The 22,535-nt window shown below is 43.4% G+C and overlaps 1 protein-coding gene across 1 annotated transcript in view; it reads left to right on the top strand.

Moving 5' to 3' along the window:
- Positions 1–22,246, top strand: part of LAMB4 (laminin subunit beta 4) — a 42,063-nt gene extending 19,817 nt beyond the window's left edge. The window contains exons 17-33 of the mRNA XM_072859792.1: positions 712–889; positions 2,254–2,397; positions 2,624–2,855; positions 4,466–4,623; positions 6,207–6,431; positions 7,528–7,748; positions 8,982–9,078; positions 9,433–9,808; positions 10,177–10,337; positions 13,483–13,688; positions 14,272–14,475; positions 16,039–16,183; positions 17,999–18,206; positions 18,820–18,958; positions 19,196–19,372; positions 20,405–20,558; positions 22,006–22,246. Coding sequence (XP_072715893.1) covers positions 712–889; positions 2,254–2,397; positions 2,624–2,855; positions 4,466–4,623; positions 6,207–6,431; positions 7,528–7,748; positions 8,982–9,078; positions 9,433–9,808; positions 10,177–10,337; positions 13,483–13,688; positions 14,272–14,475; positions 16,039–16,183; positions 17,999–18,206; positions 18,820–18,958; positions 19,196–19,372; positions 20,405–20,558; positions 22,006–22,145 — 3,165 coding nt within the window. The 3' untranslated portion in view covers positions 22,146–22,246. The remainder of the gene's footprint in view (positions 1–711; positions 890–2,253; positions 2,398–2,623; positions 2,856–4,465; positions 4,624–6,206; positions 6,432–7,527; positions 7,749–8,981; positions 9,079–9,432; positions 9,809–10,176; positions 10,338–13,482; positions 13,689–14,271; positions 14,476–16,038; positions 16,184–17,998; positions 18,207–18,819; positions 18,959–19,195; positions 19,373–20,404; positions 20,559–22,005) is intronic.
- Positions 22,247–22,535: the final 289 nt, after the last annotated feature.

The following is a 22,535-nucleotide window of genomic DNA, read 5'->3' as shown; positions in this document are numbered from 1 at the left end:
ATCTGTTGCTTATTTATTATGAGCACAGTCCACATATGCTGACAAGATGCTGTGATTAGGGATATAAATTCATGCAGTTCTTCATCACTTAGGTTTTTTTAAAAATCTCTATGATTTGTCTGAATCTAATTAAAAAATCATGGATATATTTAAAGATGGCATTTGAAAAGTAAAATTAGTTCTGTGCTTTCCCAGGAATCGGGCCCAGACGTTTCCCAAGTTTCCACCAAGTCAGGAACTGGGTGTTAGTTTTGGGTCCTTCTCTTGAGAAAAATATTTTTAAGTCCATTCCTCTAATTACTTGTGTAGAACTGGACTTGACAAGGACTGGCCATACTTGGACATAGAACCTTCAGCTGATTTTTCTCTGTCTCAGTAATACAAGTAAAAATTTTGGCCAGATACTGCTTTTGGAGTCATCAACATGACGCCTCTTAGAAATAAAAACAGTTCTGAGTGTATATCTGATGTCTTTCTTACAATAATCTGACTTTTTTATACACAGTCTCTTTTATTTGAAGAACTCGGGGAATGTCTAGACCTTCAGAATAAATGTGAATTTAGATGACTGAGCAGCACAACGGCAGATTTGGAAACGCGGTGCTCTAGGCCTCTGTCCTTGCAATGCGGAGCACAGTAAGAGAATGTGGGAAATTCTGGTTTTCAGTATATCTAAGCAAAAATATTTTCTTTTCCCTCTTAACACCAAAGCTTGGACTTATTCCCAGAATCAGTTCCGTGGAGAACTTATGCAGTGAAAAGGATTTAGATGAGTACCAGAAGTATCACTGTATTGAAATTGCATCAGAAGTTGGACCTCACGTCCTGCCCGAAGTGTGCGCACGGCTCATAGCGAGCATGTCAGCCCGTATTCACAACGGCGCTGTGGGTAAGGAGCAACCTGCACAGGCAGCTCTTTCGGACAGTTACTGGTTTTCCTCTGAGTTTGTAGGATATGTTGACTGGAGAGCTCTCAGCCCACGGTGGTGTAGGTAACCGAAGCCAGTCAGCACGTGGTATGTATGGATGTGCAGGATATGTCCCGCAAAACCCGGAGTGTGCTTTTGGTGGCATGGCTCTCGGCGTCGATCACACCTGATGAGCTTCATGGAGCAGCGTGACAGGGACCATGGCAGTGCTTGTGTGTCTTCTGAAGAGCATTTTAATCAGATGCAGCTTCACCAGATGGCAAAAGCAGTAACTTTCCTACTTTTCTGGCTGCTGTAAAATGACAGAGGAGTTTTTAAGCCTTCTCCCTGGACGCTGCAGGCCAGCTGGATGCCCTGGTAGGACTCCAGGCATGATGGCTCACAAGCTGATGGACTGGAAGAGATTCACCAAGAAAACCTGGGTGGTGTCCCAGCAAGAGGGCAGTGGCAGTTGGGGTTTGAAGCCCCAGGCAGTCTCCTGGACCCACCGCGGAAAGGACAGCTCGGCTCGGTGGCTCAGGAGACTTCCTGGTGTTGGGCCCAGAGAAATGGAGCTTCTCTGCACTTCCAGTAACAGGAGGGTCCTTTCCGGACAACTTTGGTGGCCAGCTCCTTTCAGGAAGCCTTGCTTCCAATGGACCTGATATCATCTCCTTGGTTTGGGCTATTTTTAGAAGGACTGATGCCTCACTCACGCATCATCTGATGTGGTCATGGCTATGCAGCCCCAGACCCCCCTCATTTAAGTTTGGGCTATGCTGACTCCCCATTAGCCCGATTCCCATAGTGATGGGATTCTCCCAATGAAACATGGCACTTTGGCTTTGTGGCGCTGGCATCTGAGCATCCTGGACAAACATCCTGTGTGAGTTAGCAGACCAGCTTCACTCAACAAGTTAGTCCAAGGTGTCCAGAAAGCAGCAAACAATACACAGATGCAGGCTGTCTAAGTACTGCTTGCAGGTTATGTCCAGTGCTGCAGTTAGGCATAGATTTATATCAAACCCTTCTAGACTTCAGGATATCTCCATTTTGGATCTACATTTTTCTACACCCTCTTCTGTCCTATCCCAAATATGTGCTGAAGGCAGTGCCCTGAATGTGGCAGCTCCAACACCGAGACTTGTGCTGGTGCCTGAACACCATCACCTTCGATGCTACAGCATCAAATAATCCAAGCCATGGCCATCAGTGGTTAGTGAACCCCTGATGAGAGTAATCAAGCTCTTTCCTTCCTATTTTTAAGTGTAAAACCTGCAAGTTTACAAGAGCAGTCATACTCCTTTATGACCAAACCTGTTTTGATTTTCTTTCCCCTTGGCAGCATGTAAGTGCAATCCCCAAGGGTCGCTGAATGCCAGCTGCAGTAAACTGGGAGGCCAGTGTCAGTGCAAAGCCAACGTTGTGGGACGCTGCTGCGACACCTGCTCTGCGGGCAGCTACGGCTTCGGCTTCCACGGCTGCTACGGTGAGTACTTGGCAGCCAGCACCAGTACCAGTATCTGGCTCTTCATGCATACCCCAACTTTTTAGGGCTTTAAATCCATGATTATGTGTGAAGCAATACAAAAAATGTTTCCACAAATAACGAATTTTCCATCCCTGCTGCTCGCACTGCCTTCGAGCAATGTCAGCAAAGAGAGGGGTTAGTGGGAATATGTTCAGGACACAGCTTTGCTTTTGGTGTTTTCCAGCATGCGAGTGCCACCCGCAAGGCTCGCTGAGCACGCTGTGCGACCAGGTGACGGGGCAGTGCTCCTGCCGCCGAGAGGTGGATGGTCAGCGCTGCAGCCGATGTCTGGCTGGGTATTTTGGATTTCCCCACTGCCGTCCTTGCCTGTGTAATGGCTACGCGGAGCTTTGTGACCCAGTGACTGGAGTCTGCCTGAACTGCCGCGGGTTTACAGCTGGAAGCCACTGTGAAAGGTAAGTTGATGGGCAGCGCTGCAAAGTCACCCAAACACTGGTGCTCTCTGAAACGCCTGTGTAGCTGGGGTCCCACCTACATCTCCCTGAATGCATCAATGACCTTAACTGGAAATGCATACCTAAACCCGGGATTAAACTGCGCCAAGCTGCTGAATGGCAAGTACCTATTCGTTTGGCAAATGCATGTGGGAAGGTGCATGAAATGCCTGTGCAAGGACTGCGGGCATGGCATGCATGTAGCATTGTGGCGGGCTCCCTGCAAGAAGGCATTTGAGACATGGGTGCCATGGCACCACGTGCTTGGAGACATGTGCAAAGCGCTGCGTATGAGATACACTGACTCCTGCCAGCTTTTAAATTGCCAAAAGGCTAACCTCGTGCTGAATACTCATTTTAATACCTGCAGTTATCTCTGAGGAGCTTAAATAAACATGCCCTGTTTGCTGGTTCGTATTATTTCCATATGACCAGCAAATTACTTTTCCCACGTGTTCCAGCTCCATTCAAAACAGTGCTCCTCTTTTTTAGTCTATACACTGGCAGCAGTATCAGAGTTCAACACGGATGTCAGAATTAAATTCGTTAGCTGTTTTGTTTAGTTTGGCTGGATTGTACCTTATCATTCACTTTTAAGAGGATTTCCCCATGAAACCTATTGAGCTTTTCTTGCAGTGCTTTTGAATGATACAGCCTTTGGCTACTGTGCTTGTAGGTGGCAAATAGATTAAAAATGGGAGACTGAAATACTTGTTGCCCTGTGCCTCTGCAGGAGCTCCAGACCCCAGGGCGAGGATAATCGAACAACCAAAACTGTGACTCTTAGCGTGGCTTGTATCCATACAGAGAACTGTGTTCCCATTTGCCGTAGTAAAGCAGATCAAAGACTGAGGATGCTTCAGAAGCCACTGCGTTGCCGCAGCTGCCGAGCCATGGGGGGCCGGGAAGCAGAGGAGGCGGTGGCAGGCAGGGTGGTGGGGGTGGCTGAGCCCCCAGGGAGCCCCTAAAGCCCCCCGCCTGTCTGGGTAACAGCGCAGCCACCACCGCCTCGAAACAGCTGTCACCCCGGGTTTGCAGAACATGTCAGAGCACAGCTGATTTCAATACATATGCTGCATCTAAAATATGCAATATTCTCTGAGTCCTGGGTATGAATCGTTGCTTTTTTGCCCATGCCAGGACTTTCTAATGTCATGCCAACCACTCTTTGTGTGTGTGTATGGAAACAGATGAATGTATGTGGTGATAGGTGAATATACAGAATTTTTACATGGCAGCTTTTAGCTGTCTACGCAGAGCATGTGTGATATGTCATATGTACATATTATAATTTAGATTAAAATTGTTCCAGAGTAGGTAAAAATCTTCAGAAATATTCCTTGAAAAGAAAACGTGTTTTTTTCTTTTTGCTCCAGATTTTGGGAATGCAGCTCTGATTTTCCATTTTAGAACACTTTGGAAACTGGATATATCTGTACCAATTAATGGGGATAGCATTGCAATGACCTGGAATGTTAAATTAATTATACATACATATAAATTGATTCACCTGCAGGGACTGAAAGGAGCACTTGACAATTCCTATTGCTTTGTGTTGACTGCTTTGACAGGTGCATGGACGGCTATTATGGAACCCCTCTGAACGGAGAGCCCTGCCGCCCATGCATGTGCCCAGGGGCACCTACAAGCAATACGTATTTTGCACATTCCTGTTACCAGGACTCCCAGTCTGCACAACTAGTCTGCAACTGTCTCGAGGGATATTCAGGTACGAAGCAAAATAAGGACTGGTTTTGATTCTATTAAAATTAATGTAAGAGATAAAAATGACCATCTTCCACCCATCCTCTCTTCAGAAATGACAAGTGAGATAATGGTAATAAAATAGATTTTAAAAGTTAACACCCAAATTTACTGAAATTAGGTGTGGAAGTCCTGACTGAGAAGAGTGGGAATTGTGCAATTAGTGTTTGAAAAAGGGATTCACCTACGTGGATACAGATAATTAATCTGATGGCACTCTCTGGAAACCTCCTCCTTTCCAGGGGCCCTACATTAACCTGGTGGGGAGAGGCGGGGGGAGAACTGCAGTTGCTTGTTGCCTCTGAAAAACAAGTTTTGGAAGACCAAATTGGAAAGAACAGGGCACCAAAAAAAGCTGATAACATTTCCTAATCAGAGAAAATCTTTCCTCATAGGGAAGAATCTTGCTTTGATGTTATGCCCAAAAGTGACTGTTTCGCCATTCAAATGGTCACTTTAGAAATGAGGTTTCCATTCTCAGCTGTCTCAAATACAGATATTTTTGCAGCAAACTGGTGCCTTGCTTCCTAAGATCCTGTTGACCTAGCTTGAATTTCTGCAGGGAAAAACTGCAAATATTTCCCTTCCCCTGGCCATTAGAAAGATCTCCAGTGATGGAAGCAAACCCTAATGAGAAACACTGCCAAAAACTAAACCAATGCTGTCATCTTTACTTAGGCCAGGTTCCTTTATAAGTCAAGAGCAGTTTTGCCTGAGTAATTGCTGTAGGGCCAAAATGATCCTTGTTGGTACTTACCCAGGGGACTTCTGTCCTCACAAACCACCGCAGTCCTCAGTTCTGGGCTTTCTTCCTCCTGGTCCTTCCCGGCAAGGCTCTTGGTCACCTCTGTGGCACTGGGATCACTTCCTCGGAGACCTGGAAAGGCTCTGGTCCTGGGAACCACAGCAAAGGAGCAGAGTCCTTGGTTGAGGATGAGCCAGTGGATGAGGTGCCAGCAACACCAGCCTGCACAGAAAGGTTTCTGAGATGCAGAGAGGTAGCACCTCAATCAAGGTGGGCATTGGGATGGTGTGCAGAAGTAACTGCAATGCCAGCAAGCAAGGACAGAGCATCCCAGAGCTTGTCTGACCTCCTGGCGATCCTCCACTGGGTTACGGAAAGGAGGGCAGGTCTGCCGGGCTCTCAGTTGCTCCGGGAAAGGGCACCCCACACCTTCCCATGATGTTGTCGGGGTGAAGGCCCTAGGGAAAATCCTGCAAATATGGCCCAACCCTGACTACTGCCATTGAAAGGACTTTCCTGGAAAAAGACGTTTGGAGGTGTTACCTATTTACTCCTACTGAAAGGACTTCCTTGGTAAAAACAACTTGGGATGAGGAGAGTGCATTTCCACCAGATTTCAGTGTGGGAGATGTAATTTAAACTGAACATAGGATTAAAGGGCAACAGTCTCAAACAGGTGGATATTTTCCATTGGAAGCCTGCATTTGAACAGACAGTCTGAATCTTTTAACGGTATTACTGGAAATTACATTTCACTTGAATTCCCATCAGCCAGCAAATATTTTTACCTTCCTCTCCGACAGGCAGTCAGTGTGACGAGTGTCCTAGTGGGTTCTACAAAAACCCAGGCAGCCCTGGGCTTGACTGTGCACCATGTCCCTGCAATAACAACATTGATGTGACAGACCCAGAGTCCTGCAGCAGGGTCACCGGGGAATGCACCAAGTGTTTACACAACACCCATGGAGCAAACTGCCAGTTCTGCAAACCAGGGTATTTTGGCTCAGCCCTTGATCAAAACTGTCGAAGTAAGTAAGCAACAGCACTGCAACTGTGTATTACTACCAAGAAAATTTTAAAGAAATTAGGCTATAGGGAGAGGTTAGCCCTTGGAAGGACAGTAAAACTAAAGCAGATCAATGAAGCAGAATATGAGAATAACAAATATATTTCTATCCAGTGATACAAATAACTGTTAATACGACATCTATTAAATTCTTTGTCATCCAAGTCTCACTAAATCTCATTCCGAATATCACTCCTAGGAAATACTCATTTGTGAAATGAAATCAGTACTCTCTGTTAGAAAAATTAATGTGCATTCAGCCCATTCAGGAAGGAATCAAAAGTAAAGGAATCAAAGATAATTGTTTGTCCATGTTGCTGGTTGATGCCAACTAAGCAATGCTCAGTTAACCAGCCGATCCCTTGCTGAGCTCCCTGCGTTACCAGTTGTTTTCATTAAGTGGCTAGAATGAGACTGTTCAAGCAATTTAATAAGATTCCATGAGGACACTGTCAATAACTCAGCACTTTTAACAGAAAGGCAGGAGTGTAAGAAAAAGCAAGGCATAAGTTTCTTCCCAAAGTTTCTCAAAGACTATTTTCACAAATGTGTCTGATTGAGGGTCTAATTTCTACAGGCCAGACAATTATAGGTATTTGCAAGAAACTCTTTTTCTGGGAATCTCTAAAATACAGTTCAAGCCCATTCCTTGTTCATTCTTGGAAGATGTCCGTTAGAAATGGTTAAGCAAGAACTTTTGGCTCCTCACAAGGAAGGCTTCTTATCTCACTTGGCTTACTGGGGTTTCCCACGCTGGATAGTGCCTACTGTAAATCAGCTTCTCCTTACCCAGCATATTTAACATTTCATTCTAACAAGATTCAAAATTCACTATGCCTTCATTTTTTGTGCCTGTATTAAAAGTACTGAACGTTCCCCGTAACTTTGCTCAAAGCGATATATAAGCTATTACAGAGAGATAGGTAAAATGTATGAGATTAAAAATGTGTTCAAGATTACTAGAAGTAAACCTACAGCATGGGCTTTATATACAGCTCTGATTTTCCATCAGCTGCCTATATTATCATCTGCTGTAGTAACTGTCCTTCTTTTTCCAGAGTGCACATGCAATCCGGCGGGTGTTCGCCCTGCCATGTGCCCAGGGAGGGATGCAGCCTGTCTGTGTGACCCAGCCACGGGAGCTTGCCCTTGCCTGCCCAATGTGGTGGGCACAACATGCAACCAGTGTGCCTCTGGCTACTGGGACCTGGCTAGTGGAAAAGGATGTCAGATCTGTGACTGTGATCCAAAAAACTCCCAAAGCAACCAGTGCAACCAGGCAAGAAAATTACTCTGCTTTCCAGGAACTGGGATGGTGGTGTTTTGGCATGGCACAGTGGGGACCCTCTTATAAATGAGGATAGTTTTTTGTCGTGGTCCCTGAAAACAAGAAGTCTTTGGAAGTTTTCAGTTGGTGCGATCACACTTTGAATTATTATATCAAACGTGCTGTTCTGATAATGTGGCTCTGCTTGTAAGCAATTTCTCTTTGCCTGTGTGTTTCTTTGTCAAGTGGATCTTAGAAATACTTTGTAAGAAAATGTCACATAGGAAAAAACTGCCCTGTAAGTATATGTATAGGGAAGAAGGAAGTCCAGGCTTGGACCCAAGAGTCTGATGAGTATATTTTTAAGTGTTTATTTTCATAAAGTAGCAGCTGTGGCCATTACATTAATCATGCCTCATCTATCAGACTGCTAGAGTACCTTTTCTCATGTTTAATTCCTGTGGGATTCCTACTTTTTAGGGCTAGAATGTAGAAAAAATAAAGCAGCATTTCAGAATAGAGAGGTGAAATCGTCATCCCATGGAGTCAACAGCAATTTTGCTATTGACTTCAGAGCACTAGGAGCTTATCCCAAGCTCTTGCTGTTCTTTCACATTTTCCTTTCAATATGCTTTCTGTTTGTTCCAGTTTATTTAGTGGATTTATTATTTTTCCTAGCAAAAGTAGCTCTTAACCTCAAAGAACTACTACTGCTTTTCTGAGCTGTACCAGTTATCAGAGCTGTAATTCCCTGCAGTTTAATTTATTAGCTGAATTCCAAAATAAATTTTCTAGGGCAACGTGCATACTGTACCCTCGAGGTTTTCAGTTACAGTTAATATATCATGTAGTTAGAAGTTGAAATGTTAAGATGAATACTTTGCTCCAGCAAAACTAAGAAATTAATCTGTTTTGCAAAGGAAAAGAATCTTCTCTCAGATCATAGTCAGTGGATGAGTTCTCAAAGAGGATCTGTAGACCGGAACATGGAAAATCTTTCATATTAGTACAGTAAAACCACCTCTCAAAGTCCGTTTTGTTTTCACAACCTTCACGAGGAAGATGAGAAAGGTGGGCCAATACTGTGTAAACCATGGTGTTCAAAGACCATGGGCAAGCAGTGTCACTGGAGTCCCCATACAGCTATATGACATAAGTCACAGGGAGAAAAAGAAACCCAGTAAATAATGTATATCCAGCCACATGACTCTGCAGGAAGTTATTTAATCCTAACTGTCTTTACAGCTTACAGGCCAGTGTCCATGTAAGCTAGGTTACAGCGGAAGATGTTGCGATGAATGTGGAGAAAATTACTTTGGCAATCCCCAGACACATTGCATTTGTAAGTATTACTAAGTGGGGACAACTGGATTAGAAACTGCCTCAAAAGAAATGTTTACCTTTTATATTCATAGGGGAGATGGGACATACATTTAGAGAAACAGGCTTTCATACATTTGTGTGTATGAGATGGATAAAAGTGTTTATATTATTTATCTATATTGTTCCTTCTACGGTTATGATGGGACCATGGAAGTTAGAGATGAAGAAGAGCCATTAGCCAGGCAGTCCACTTTGCTCTAACTCAAACACCAGTTTGCTTTTATTGTCTTGAAATGCACAATTGTACCTTTTGCATGTGTTAATTCCATGGAAAAGGAACAACTGGATGTAACTTGCTGTCCCTTTCTTGCAGCGTGTGAGTGTAACCCGGAGGGAACCAGCCAGCCCAAGTGTGACAAAGCCACCGGCGCATGTAACTGCCGCGCTGGCGTCACCGGTCGGTTCTGTGACCAGTGTGGCCGCGGCTTTGAGAAAGACTTTCCCTCTTGCCGTCAGTGTCATCTTTGTTTTGATCAGTGGGACATTGAAATTACTGCCCTTGCTCACACTGTTCAGGGGTTAATGAGGTTTGCTGCAAATCTTGAAGATAAAGGAGGACGAATGCCCAGCTGTGACATGCGCTTCAAAGCCTTTGAAGATGCCATTTCTGAAACTGAAAGAATTTTGAGACATCCTGTTCTTTCACTGAAGGCCCTCTCAGGCATCAAGGATTTTCAGGCCTATGTTCAGTAAGGGCTCAGCTACTCCTGAAAAAATCCCTTCGCTGAGAAAGCAGTCTTCCCGCAGGCTCCACCAGCCGTCCCTACACATCAAGTCCCACTTCTGATCAGCACACAGATGCTGGACTATTAAGTCACTGTTTTCAACAGATCTGTGAACAAGATAATCCTTATATATATTATCTGTCCCCCACAGGCATATACTTAAATGCTGGAATTTTCCAGTTCATCCTAAGGATTTTCTAAATAAGCCATTACAAGTAAATGTTTCTGCTCATTTAGAAATTTAGCTCTTGTCCTCTAAAATATTGTGTATCTCAGTTCTAGTTAAAGAACAATCCGGTCTGACTTCTGCATAACTGCCATTTCCCTTTCAGACAAAAAGTTGCCCAAATGGATCCCCTTCACAGTACGCTGTATGAGTTTCCTGACCTTAACAAGAACATAGAAGACACTGGGGAAGAAGCTGACCTAGTGTATGAACTTCTACAACAGAAAATACGTCTGCATCGAAGTTTTCATTACTTGAACCTCAAAGGTAAGGCAATTAATTGAAATAGGTGAACATTTTCCATGAAATTTCAGAATGTTTTTCTCACCATCGAACCATACAACATTTCAAAGATCCCTAGATTTTAGCTTCCTGTGGTAGTGCAAAAATGTAAACACTAACAACATTTTATATTGACTTTCCAAACTGCCTTTTATCTTAAAATGCCAAGTTTTCCAGGATCTTAAATTTCAGACACATGCGCCAGGGTCACATCGGTCAGAAGTGTCATGAATCCCAATGTTTACATCAGGATTTAAAAGCCACCCAGTTTCACCGTATAGACCCACAGATCATACAGTAGAACAGGAAAGGTTTTTTCCCCCACTTCTGACTCCTCTTGCTCTTAGCAATACTTAAAGAATGTTGTACAGCAATGGTTTGTTTAATTAAAGCAGAGAGTCATAGTGCAACTTCTTCGTGTTCCCATGGGAAAATACATGACTTTATGTGGTAAGGAACTAGCTCTCCATCATCAAAAAATGTAAAGTCAGAACTGAGTTCCTTGCCATTTTTGAAAGAATTACACTGTCTGTGCTTGAGCTAAGTATAGTCTCCATCAGCTGCTAATCGCAGTAATGACAATGTCACAGACTGGTTTCTGGAGATAGATGGGGATGTATCAGTTGGGGATCTCGAACAGATGCTAGATCATCCACAGTGGCAGGAGACTGTCAGCAGTACACTCTCCAAAGAGATGGCTTCCAAGATATGAACCCCCAGAAGATAAGGTGCACACCACAGAAGACATAAGCTACAGGCAATGCACTCCCATTTACAGTTCCTCTGCGTTTTGTTCAGGTGAGAAAAAGACTGGCCTACACAAGATTGAAAAAAAAGAAGGAAAAGTCAACAGAATACAAAGCTGAGGGAAAGGAAGAGGGGAAAAGAGGGATTAATTAAGATTTAGGGCTCCCCTGCGCTGTTGTACTTGGCAGTGTCCCCAGCGCCGGCTCTTCCGCTCAGGTCCCCGCACGGTCAGCACAGCTCTCTCCCAGGCTGCGCTTCCCAATTCAACCGAGTCTTGTGCAGACTCTGAGAAAGGCAGGAAGGCAAAGAAACAATAAATCCCAGGGAGGTCAGTGGATGCACAGCTGAAGCATCCATGGTGCTGTCTGGTTACATTCCAAACCCACTTTGTCTTTCGGCCTCAAGAGAGGGACAAACAGCCCTATAAAAAGCACATGGGGGTGTAGGGAGGGGAAGACCTTGAATTCAGGCTGAATTTCTGGTCAGGGCCACAAATATTAATTCGTCTTGCTACCAAGCATCTAACAGCACAGAAACAACATTTCCCTCAAGATAACCAGCTTTTCTGATACCCGGGAGAAAGCCTGGCTCCTTCACCCCATCTTCATTTCAGGACCAGCAGCATATCCTAGGTATGGCTCTGTCTGCTTTTTCCTCTCTCTTTTGCTGGCCCAGGCCAGTAGGGTAGAGCAGGATATGGCCATGTACCCCATCAGGGCTACATTTGGCACTTGTGCTCTAGACACACGTGGGGAACGGGCTCCTACCTACCTCTCTTTGCAGAGGATCAAGTGAACAAGAATTCAGGACTCAGACTTCCTCACAGGCATACATTCAGCCGGCTGACCTGGAAATGTCAATATCTAATGATGAAATAAAATAACTGGAAAAAACAAGACACAAGTGTCCTTATAAGAATGTTTGCAGTTTATGAGATCTCATTAAATTATGGCTTTCCAGCCTTGGCCCCTGGCTTTGCAGCCACTGTGGTATGGTAATGCAGTGAGTATGGCTTCCTAGGCTGTAAATCAAGCCTGTGCGAAGACGCTGTGTTTAGCGTAAAGGAACTTGGAAGCTCTACAGCTCCATCACAAACCAAGCATGAAAAACACATTTGGGCCACTTAATGGAGAGCTAAACCACTGTAAAATATTCCTGCGATGGAACTGTTGCACAGAAAACAGTCTCTGGCTTAGATACGGAGTTACGCAGCCTCTCGCCAGGTATTTCGTATTAGGAGCTAACTTTAAACTGTACATTGTTTCCAAGAGTTACAAGATAAAATAAATAGCCCTAGTTCCACACGATAACTAAACATTGTTCAGCTTCAATCAAAGCAAGGCCAAGGGCTTTACAGCCTGATTCAAAGCACGCAGGACTTGACGAGTGCCTTGTCATTGACTTCAACTAGTAACTGAGTCAGTTACCAGCACAGAAGGATGTTAATCTAATGCTTCTTCACTGCCAACACATATTTCTGCCTGGGGATTTGGGGACAACTTTGGGTTCTCTGGAGATCTGGGAAGCCTCAACAGCAGCAGCTTTAAATTACGTGTTTTGCAAAAGGTCTGAGTCCTTTCCTTAAGGCTATTAATCTGCAAAAAATGTAATATTCTCCAACCCTTTTGAGGGAAAGCTTACACTAAGCTGCCTAAGGGAAAGCTTACACTAAGCAAACAAGAAAGGCTCTTGCTGGAAAGTATTTTTTGCCTGGCCTACAAGCTTATCATGGAAATGCCTTTTTTTTTAATGCATCAACCCTGAAATTGGATTTTCCAGAGCCAAAGAAAACTCATAAATTCCCATTTGTAATCTAAATTTTGGCCTCAGTTCAGCAGACCATTTAACTTTTGGGTGCTATGCTGAACAGACAGGACAAATGCTTTCTTGACTCACAATCAGACAGCTGATCATTTCATAGGTTTTACAACTGGCAGAAACAGTTCTCCTGCCTAAACTTCAAAACAGCATAAATGACAGGAGCTTTATCAAATCAACAACGGCAGAAATGCATGAGCTACTGATGAATGCAGATCAGTAGCAGTTTGTGTCATTAATGGGATCCCCTTTGTACTTTCGTATCTTCCATTGGCTTCTCATGCACCTTGGACTCTGATGAATGACATGGGATCCACTGTATTTGCATCTATTTTAGCAGGTTTTATGAGTATCAATAAAACCTTTGGGAACTGGCTGAGTAAAGGATTAAAAAGCTTGACTGAGGCAATGACAGCTCCTGTCCCTCCCTGCTGTCCCAAATCAAACACCAGTGACAACAAACTGAATCACCTGTCACTCACCATTTGTCCAGAATTCAAGTAAATACATGAATTAAATGCAGCCAAAATACAGGCAATACTAAACCCTATTTCTGTTGCTACAGAGGTCATCAGCAACATTAGGAAACACTTTGAAGTATCACTGCTGGCAGAACAGAACAGCAGTGGGACAACCTCTGTCATAAGATACTCAGAGTACACCAGGAACCACGCGCTCACTATATTGGGCCATCAGGCCTTAAAAGCAAGCAATGTGCTGGAACAGCTCATGATGATCAAGAGCCCCGACATCCAAAACTTGAATGAAAAGGTAGGCACTGTGAATTTTGAATGGGAGCTAAACAAAAATCTCTTTTTTGATGCTATTAGTAGGTTTTATTTTAAAAGGGTGCTTACATGCATTTTTAAATCTGGAAAACAACACTTCCCTGGCACAGACATGCAGTCACGTCAGAAACAGCTGCAGTTCTCAGCTGCAGTTCTCAGCTGAAGGGTTACTAGCACCCTTCTGGAAGCCATTGCTCCCAGGGCAGACCCAGCACAAGGAACTCTTTAAGCACTCTTTAGTCTCAAGAGGACATCAGTGTAAATTCAGAAAGATTAACCCCAACCTCCTCCATCAGCAACTTAAACTAAGCAGAGCAACTTTGCCCTGGAGTGGATGGGGAGTGCTCATGTATCCTCCCACAGCCGATGGGAGAGGAAAGGATTTCTGTCCTTCTGTGGGGAGGCAGTGAATACCTGACAGCACCTTCAGCCAGCCCTGCTGGATCTGGAAGAGATCACCCATCTAGGCCTTTAGTCTCAACATCTGTGTCAAACTATATGGAAGGCTAGACATGGTACCATGTTGTGTAAGAGGAGTCCTGACATAAGCATCTTTGTTATTGCAGGTCTGCGGTGTGCCAGGAGACCAGCCCTGTGTCACAGCAGCCTGCGGGGGAGCTTTGTGCCGGGACAGTCACGGACTCAGGCAGTGCGGTGGCCCAAACTGCAGCGGAGCTCATCCTCTCTCCACTGATGCCTTCAGGAAAGCTGAGGAGACTGCTGTGTTGCTAAATAACACGACTATTCAGCTACAGGAACCTGAGAATCAGGTGCTGTATATCAAACCTACATTTGTTCAGTGAAATGGATGGAGGATGAGATTTGGGAGGTCACAAATCTACAAAAACTCACCTGCTCCTTGGACAAAGAGCAGTGACGTAGTGATGGACCCTGTCCCAACACCATAGACGTACCATGGTTCAGTACCAGGAGTATTAGGTGCCAGTCCCACCAAGAGACTGTGGCTGTAGCTCTGCCTTCCTCTTCATTACAGTTGCCAAGATCTTACGGGTCATGGTGCCCTGTGCCTATGGAAGTTGGTGGCATCAGACTAGTATTGTCTAGATTTCTATTGGGAAAGATTCAAATGGCACTACTTGTCAGTAGCTTGAGTATGGCCCATGCTTATTGTAATGGGATACTGCTGTGCATAGCATTAAGCTCTATTTATACAACTTCATATTACTTGTTATGTTTGCCATTAAATAATTTTTCCAAATAATTTCAAGATGAAGCTTTCCTCCCCTGGTGATGTTTAGAAGGGCATCAAGTAGTTGGCTGTACTGCACAGTAGCAGTGAAAAATAACTCAAGCAAAGTGTGGCCAATGCAACATGTGCCAAGGAAACAAAACGGACAAATCCCAAAACACCAGTAAAGACGGTTTGTTCTTATTAACAACCAGAGATGATGCCTGCTACAGTTATAGGCAAAACACACTTTACAACAGAAATGTCATTCTGCTGTGGCTTTGTCCTGTCCCTGCAGGGTGCTTGGGCATCCATTTCCTCTTTTTAAAATGCACGTCACACTCTGCTAACGGGTTTAGAAATGAGCAATCGAGGCACATGCCTGGGGCCCCAGGACACAGGGGCAGCAGCAAAAGGCATCCGCCGAGGTGGTGAGTGCCAGGCTGCCGGGACGTTGCCTTTGGCGCTTGCAAGCCTCAGGCAGCTCTGTGATAATATGAGTGAAGTATTTTGAGACGTTTCAGAAGTAAAAACATCAGAATTTTTCTTGTTGCATGGGGAAACGGCGAATCTCTTCCCTCCGCAGAACACAGAGAGGCGGTACCTCTGCATTTCCTTAAGGCAAAGCATAGCCCGCAGCAAAGCAAAATACTGTTGGAATTCAATGATTAATCTAAAGCTCTCATTTAAATTATCAAGAATACTAATTTAATGGCAAAATGTAACTTTTAAAGACAAGCCTGAAACTCTACCTTCCCTATTTGTGTCCTCTTAAGTGTATTTTTAACAGCAAGTCCAATGTGAAAAGGCAAATGAAATTACGTGTCTTTTCCATACTGAATCTGATCACTGACGTGCTGCAGTACTGCAATAGAAAATAACAGTCAGCACCTTATTTTAGAAACAGAAGGGGCTGTGGTTTAGCAGTGGTTGCAGAGAGAAAAAAATGCTTGATTTAGGCTTTTTTTGAGGCCAGATGAAGGCCGTGATGTAGCAACTTCTGGAGTTCCCCAAAGGTGTCTCCTACTACTTTTCAAAGCCACATCAAATGATTCCAGCTAAGGCTTGGATCAAAATTATTTTTGTGTCAGAGCTCAACTTGCTAAGCAATGACAGATAACCTCCAGAAAAATAATATTTCCAGGTTGAAAGCATTAGAAAAATGGCAGAAGACAGCAAGTTGAAAGGCTCACAATTTAATGGGCAACTGGAGACAGCCAAGAATCAAATTGAAGTTGACCGAGAGATCACGAAGGAGTTCATCCGAAAAGTGAAAGACTTCTTGCTAGGTAAATATGCAAAGTTCTTTTTTACTAATTTTTAATATATATTCCAATATAATCTATTATCCAGCATAATAGATGGCCAGAAAACGGTCTAGCTGTATACACATCAAACTTCTTGCCTACCTCCTAATCTGCGCAATCTTTTTCAATCCCTTTTTTCTACTGCTTCTTTCTCCCACGTGACAGTACTTTGTATTACTTTTCCAATAGATCTGTTACCTTCTGATTTTCATCTTTTATTAATTTGCTTGATTTGAAGCATGCAAGTAATTCCCTCAGTTCCTGGTTTATCTGAGTAAAGGACTACTAATAGAATTTCATACAATATATAATGTCCAGGCATGTCCAATGCATCCTCAAATTGTTATTCCACCCCCTTCTTCCAGGCCCATAAATAGAGGCTCTCTGTAGGGAGCGTGGGAATTAGGACACATACTGCTCTCTCGTCTCTGTAAAGCTGTAACTCGAGGAATCAAAGGATTCTGGTAGAACTTCACAGCTCTCATAAAAAATAACAAAACAACCATATATACCCTAAAACTTTTTCCACCCTTGCGATTGCAGAAAAATGCTATAAGAAATGGACCCTAAGTTTTTTTACCAGATGCACATCAAAGGAGTTCAAATATGGTAGGATTTTTTTAATCTCTTGAATGTAGCTGATCTCATAAATTTCTAAGGATTGCATGTTGGCAGTCCTTTGGCATTCATACCTCTACATCCAAATGGGAGAGAGGGCAGAGGACAGTGGACTTCCTTTGTTTGGGAACATTTAAGTTATTTAATTGAATTGGAAGCAAAACTCCATCTAAGTCCTTAAGATTATCAGATTTTTATTTGATAGCAATTGAAAATTCCACCTTTGGCTCTTCTTTTATGTTTCTTAGTAGACACATGGCATTTACTAACAATTATAAAAGCATTTTTTCATGAATTTTTGTTTTGTAAATTGAAGTTTAAGAACTGTAACAGCTGAATCTGCTGTAGTCTTCATTGACATGAATGGTAGTTTTAGATTAATGTATTTCTACAGAAAATAGCTCTCAGGAATGCGCTACTGTTTGCACAGTAAATGTCTTCCATTTAATTCTCGGTGAGTTACTTTGGAGCATTAGCACAAACATTTAATATGTTTAAACTGTTTTATCACCCAAAGTCTTGTCTATAAAGGGAAGTGAGCAGAAAACAGAAGTGATGATGAGACTTCACAAGGCATTGACTACTCTAACTGTGTGCCTGTGCCTCTTAGCAAAGAACTAGGACGAGATCATTTGTAAGAGGAGTTGTCAAAATACATTTTTTCTACTGTAAATTCCCATCCTATCTGACTCTGACCCAAGTTCCCTCTGTAGCTTAGCCTTTCTCATTAACCAGCGAAAGAACCACTTTCTCAATATTGTGGCGACTCCAGGGAAGGGATTACACCCACCGGCCGGCTTGGAAAGCTCCATTCACAGCCCAGTCTCTCCAGTGCTTCTTTGATCTGGGGGCCGAGGGAGAAATGGGCTCTGACACATCTAGCTGTGCCGTGCACCGATTTAAACCTTCCGCGGGCTCAGTTCTCCATCAGAATTTTAATAACCCAGTTCAAAGTGGGTTCAAATCCTCATTTTAGCCAGTTCTGACAACACTAACAGCAGTACCGGGAAGCATAATATTAAATTACAAAATATTGGAGATAATTCTCTTACCCCCTTGCTGTGCCTGTCAGCTTTATTCTGCCACATAACTCAAAGGGTAGGCAGCCATAATGATCACTTACATTTCACTGGGAGGAAGGAGTGCTTCAGGATACCCTCAGCTCCGTTTCTGTTGCAGATGAGAGTGCGCCTCCAGAAGACATTGAGAAGGTGGCAAATTATGTTCTGCAAATAAACCTTCCCCGGACTCCACGAGAGCTCATGGGCATGCTTGGCAAAATCAGGAGCATTATGAACCCCTGTGAGAAGTACAAACTGAATGTGAGTAAGAGAAACAGAAAAAGGGAGGAAGCTCAGACGCTGCTGGTGGAAGCACAAGAAGCTGAGTGAGTAGGGTATTCTTGTACTGATATGCTAAGTCCAGCTGGGGTGGCACTGTGCACGGTAGGACTGCTCCATACCCCAGGCAGTATCCTAGTAACACTGGAGGGAAAGCTCAGATGACAGCAGATTTCAGCTTGCAATTTCCACAGGGCCGCTCCAGCAGGAACAAGCCATGACCGCTCGGGCTGCAGGAGCCAACGTGCTGCAAGGAGGCAGCTCCCACCAGCTCTTGGCTCCTCTGCCTGCTGAGTCAAAGAGGCCAAGGCAGCTACGTACTTCCATGGTGGACCTAGTGGATCATTACATCTGGTTCACTGGGAGGTTTAAAATGGGGAGAGAGAAAATATGTTCCCCCATAAGCGAGCTTTCCTTACTAGAAGTGCACCACCAGGCAGCTGGCAGCATCCAGCCTCACCTTTAATACAGCAGCTCATGTGCTCCAACACAAGGTCCCTTACTAAGGTTTTGCTTTGCCAACTTACAAACCACAATTTTAACAGTTGTTGTTGGACTGGAGGGAACATTCCTGCATGTGAGCATGGCTGCATTTGAAACGTGTTCTTGCTTTGCTCTCCACACCACAATACTACACACGCTTCTATTTTTCCGTTTTAGCAAAGCGGCTAAAGCTCTTCCACCTGTGGATGAAATTAATAATAAACTAAAAAATGTTGTGAAATCCCAAGGACACTCCAAAAATACCTTCATGAAGTTAAATGAAGAGATACGAGGCATCAAAACACAAATCTCACAGGTATCTCACTGTAAATCTTTTTTTACTACATACATTTTAGAAAAAGATACTTCATCTCAAAGTTTCCTTAATGTAAACTTAAATAAATAAAACCAGAATGTGGCGCAGATATGACACCGATTCCATAATGTTTAAGGGTCTCCGTAACCAGTTGACATTAATCTCCCTCACTACCATGCTCTGCAAGCTGGGTGGACCTTGCATAAGAAACCACAGCCTTCAATTGCTCTGTTTTAGGCTGAGAACCAAGTGAACAAGACAAATGATGAACTAAATGACTTGTCAGCAAAACAGTCTGAGATGGAAGATGAAATTGCCACACTGCAGGCAAAAATGCTGATGAACAAGAATCAAGCTGCAAAGGCAATAGCAGGGGCAGAAGCAACACACAAGCAAGCCCAGAATATTGATAACGTAAGCCTTTCTGCCACATATTAAGGGAAAAAAGATTCCCTCCATGTTTGACAGTATTTTTGATTCAGAAGTGTAATTGTGTTGCCCTGCTCTCCTCAAAACTGTGTTAACACTTTCCTTATGCCATACAGTGTAAAAAGCCACAGGTTAAGAATAATTTCTGTTTTATTTTAAGGCTTCTGGCAAATGACACTTCTGTTTGTTTGCTTGAATGAAAGAAAACATACACATTTCTCTGGCTACTCCGTGACATTTTTTCTTGCACTGTGTGTAAGACTCGTAGTCACCATAGGCACCAGTAAACACAACAGAACAAATCACAAAACCAGATATTCAAATACGTGAGTGATGGAAGCAGCCTGGCCATTCATCCCATGCCATTCTCCTTCAGAGAAAACTGCTGTGGGAGTTACTTGGAGTTTTTGGTTGGCCAGGTGCTTTTCACTAGCTCCAGTTCTTGACACTGCATTAAGGCAGCTAGAAATTTGCTAAAATTGCAAGGAGAACCAGGTACCCACAGCACAAGCTTGGAGCATGACCAAGCTTCCAGGTTATAAGAAACCTAGTAGAAATCTAAACTGCAAACTCAACAGCAAACTAAATTGGCATGGAATGGAATTAGCCAGTAAATATTAGTACAGCCAAAAAAAAAAAAAAATAAATAAATAAAAGATGCTACAACTAATTAATCAAATTTGAATTAAGCCTCATAGCAAAAATGAAATTTACAGAAAAGCCCTATCAAAAGAAGTAAAAACAGCATAAGCTTTAAAAATCTTAAACCATATTTTCTTTACATCCTCGCCCTCCCTTGACACTTTACGTTGCTCCACTGGCAGTTTTATTGATTTTTATCAGGTTTTGCAAAGCATTGTTCAATGTACACTCACAAATTTTTTTTTACGATTTAAGAGAATGAGAGGTTTAAAGTTTGGTTCAAGGAGGATATTCAAAAAGGGTATAAAAATCTCCTTTGATACACCAGATTAATTATGAGATGCTCTTAAACTAAGTAATGGCTTTTTGTTACAGGAATTTGCTGACATTAAAAGAAAGTACACCATTCTTCAAGAAAAGCTAAAAGCCCGAGGACCTCCAAAAGTAACACTAGAAAAAGTGAAGCAGCTGAAAGAAGCAGCAGAAAAACTGGCTGAAGAGACTGAAAAAAAAATTAAAAGAATAACAGGTGGTGTTCTCACTTCCACAGCGAGCAGTGAAAATCATGACAGTCATTAATTAAACTGAAGTCCTTGCCCACAGACACTAACAGACTAGGTTCACCTGAAATCATGTTTAAAACAATTTAACTGGTGAAAATCCCTGCTTGAAGCTACCCAAACAGTTTAAAAGCAGTTAAATTGATTTGGCTTATGCACTTTTTCTGACATAAATTGGTTGCTATAAGCAGTTTAAGAAGTGTCCACACAGAGACTTGCAGTGATTTGATTCAGACAGTTTAAAAGCAGGACAAGTGCAAAATCTGCATAAAACCTGGCTGCAGATTTAGCTGGGAGCTTTGATTTGGGCATTTGGACCTTAAATCTTTCCTCTGCGCTGTCTTTTCTTACATTACCCAAGTGATGGCTTGTGTTACAGAGAGCTGCAGAGTAGCTGGTTTTCATCAGTCCATACTTGTTCCCCTTCAGACATTGTCTCTGAGCAATGGCAGAACAAACCAGGTACAAATACTGGCTTGTTCAAACACGCAGAGAAACATCTGTGTCCCACAGCAGGCAGCAGGGCTCAAGTACATGCCTTGGTCATGTCAGTCCACACTCTGGTGTCATCACCCACATGCACTGCCATGGAGATTGAAGCTGATGTGCCCTGGACCTGCAGGGCTGCAGCTGGGAGGCAGAGGGGTAGCGGAGACTGCGGCTGCTGCGGCACCGCTCCTCACGCAGCCTCTCGGGTGGGTTTAGAGGGTCACCAAAACAGAAGAGTACATGTAATTGCAGTGCTTGTAGTGAAGGTCTGGGCATTTCCACTGGGAATCCTTGGGCCTAGGATCCTCCCAGGCTCAACGTCCGAAAATACCTTTGCTGTGTAACATCAGCAAAACAGAAGCAGAAACTCCATCCCGGGAGCAAATTCTTCAGGACAGGACCCAAATAAATACTTTGAGCAGATACCTTGAGGAGAAGCATTAAGAGCATCCCAGTCACTCCAAATGCCCAGATAATAAGTGCATTGGAAACAGGCAGTGAATAATGTGGTTTTGACTCATTAACAGTATGCTTACTCTGGTGTAGCTTCACAGGGACCAGCGGAAACATTCCTGAAAATGAGGGAGACCAAAGCCCATTATGCACAAATTGTCTAGGCTTTACACACATCAGTGGGCACACTGTTCCTCTGAGTGTTTCCATTTAAGCCAACTCCTTTAAGAGCTCCATGTCCTGCCCCATCCTAACTGATGGACAAAAGCACATGCTGAGAAATTAATTTCTTTAAGGCTGTCACGTTTCTCTCACAATCCAGGAGTCAGACTTTTCCCTCCAGTTGCATACATAACATTCCTCATTTGAAATGGGCCTATTGCCTCTAAAACTGCTGGGAAAAGAAACGCTGTTAATCTCTGGATTTTAGTTACACAACAAATATGAGCAGCATTGCATGTCTTACTCTTCCAGATCTGGAGAAGAAGCTTCGGGACCTGAATCAAACCAAACAAGACAAGGCAGAGCAACTGAGACAACTAGAGGAACAAGTGATAGCCATTAAAAATGAAATTACGGAGCAGGAAAGCAAGTATGCAACATGCAAAAGTTAGGGTCTGAACAGACCATCAGGTACAATGCAACTGAAGTCTTCATGCTTACCACCTCCTGAGCTGCTCAGCAGAGATGGCTCTCTCTCTAAATTCATCTGAAGGTGCATATAGTATTTTGGCACAGTGAATAATGTAACTTTCTCTTGGGCTTTTTGTCCAATTGAGTTTATATGGAAAGAGGAAATACCTTTTAATAAACCAGCTGATAAAGTAATCGGGACGCAGTCTTTGAGGGAGCTCTGAAATACACTCCTGCCCACTGCCCAGGGCTTCTCCTTGTAGGGGGTTGGAAATGCAGAAGGAGGATTGCTCAGGGAACTACAGGTAACTGCCTCAGAGACTCCCGATACCCTGTGCCTTCTGCTGAACCCAACAATAACTTGTGGCTGT

This window comes from Ciconia boyciana, chromosome 1, assembly GCF_034638445.1.
Source record: "Ciconia boyciana chromosome 1, ASM3463844v1, whole genome shotgun sequence".
In the NCBI taxonomy this organism is placed as follows: Eukaryota; Metazoa; Chordata; class Aves; order Ciconiiformes; family Ciconiidae; genus Ciconia; species Ciconia boyciana.
The sequence above is the reverse complement of the archived record's forward strand: the minus strand, read 5'-3'. Positions and strand labels throughout refer to the sequence as shown.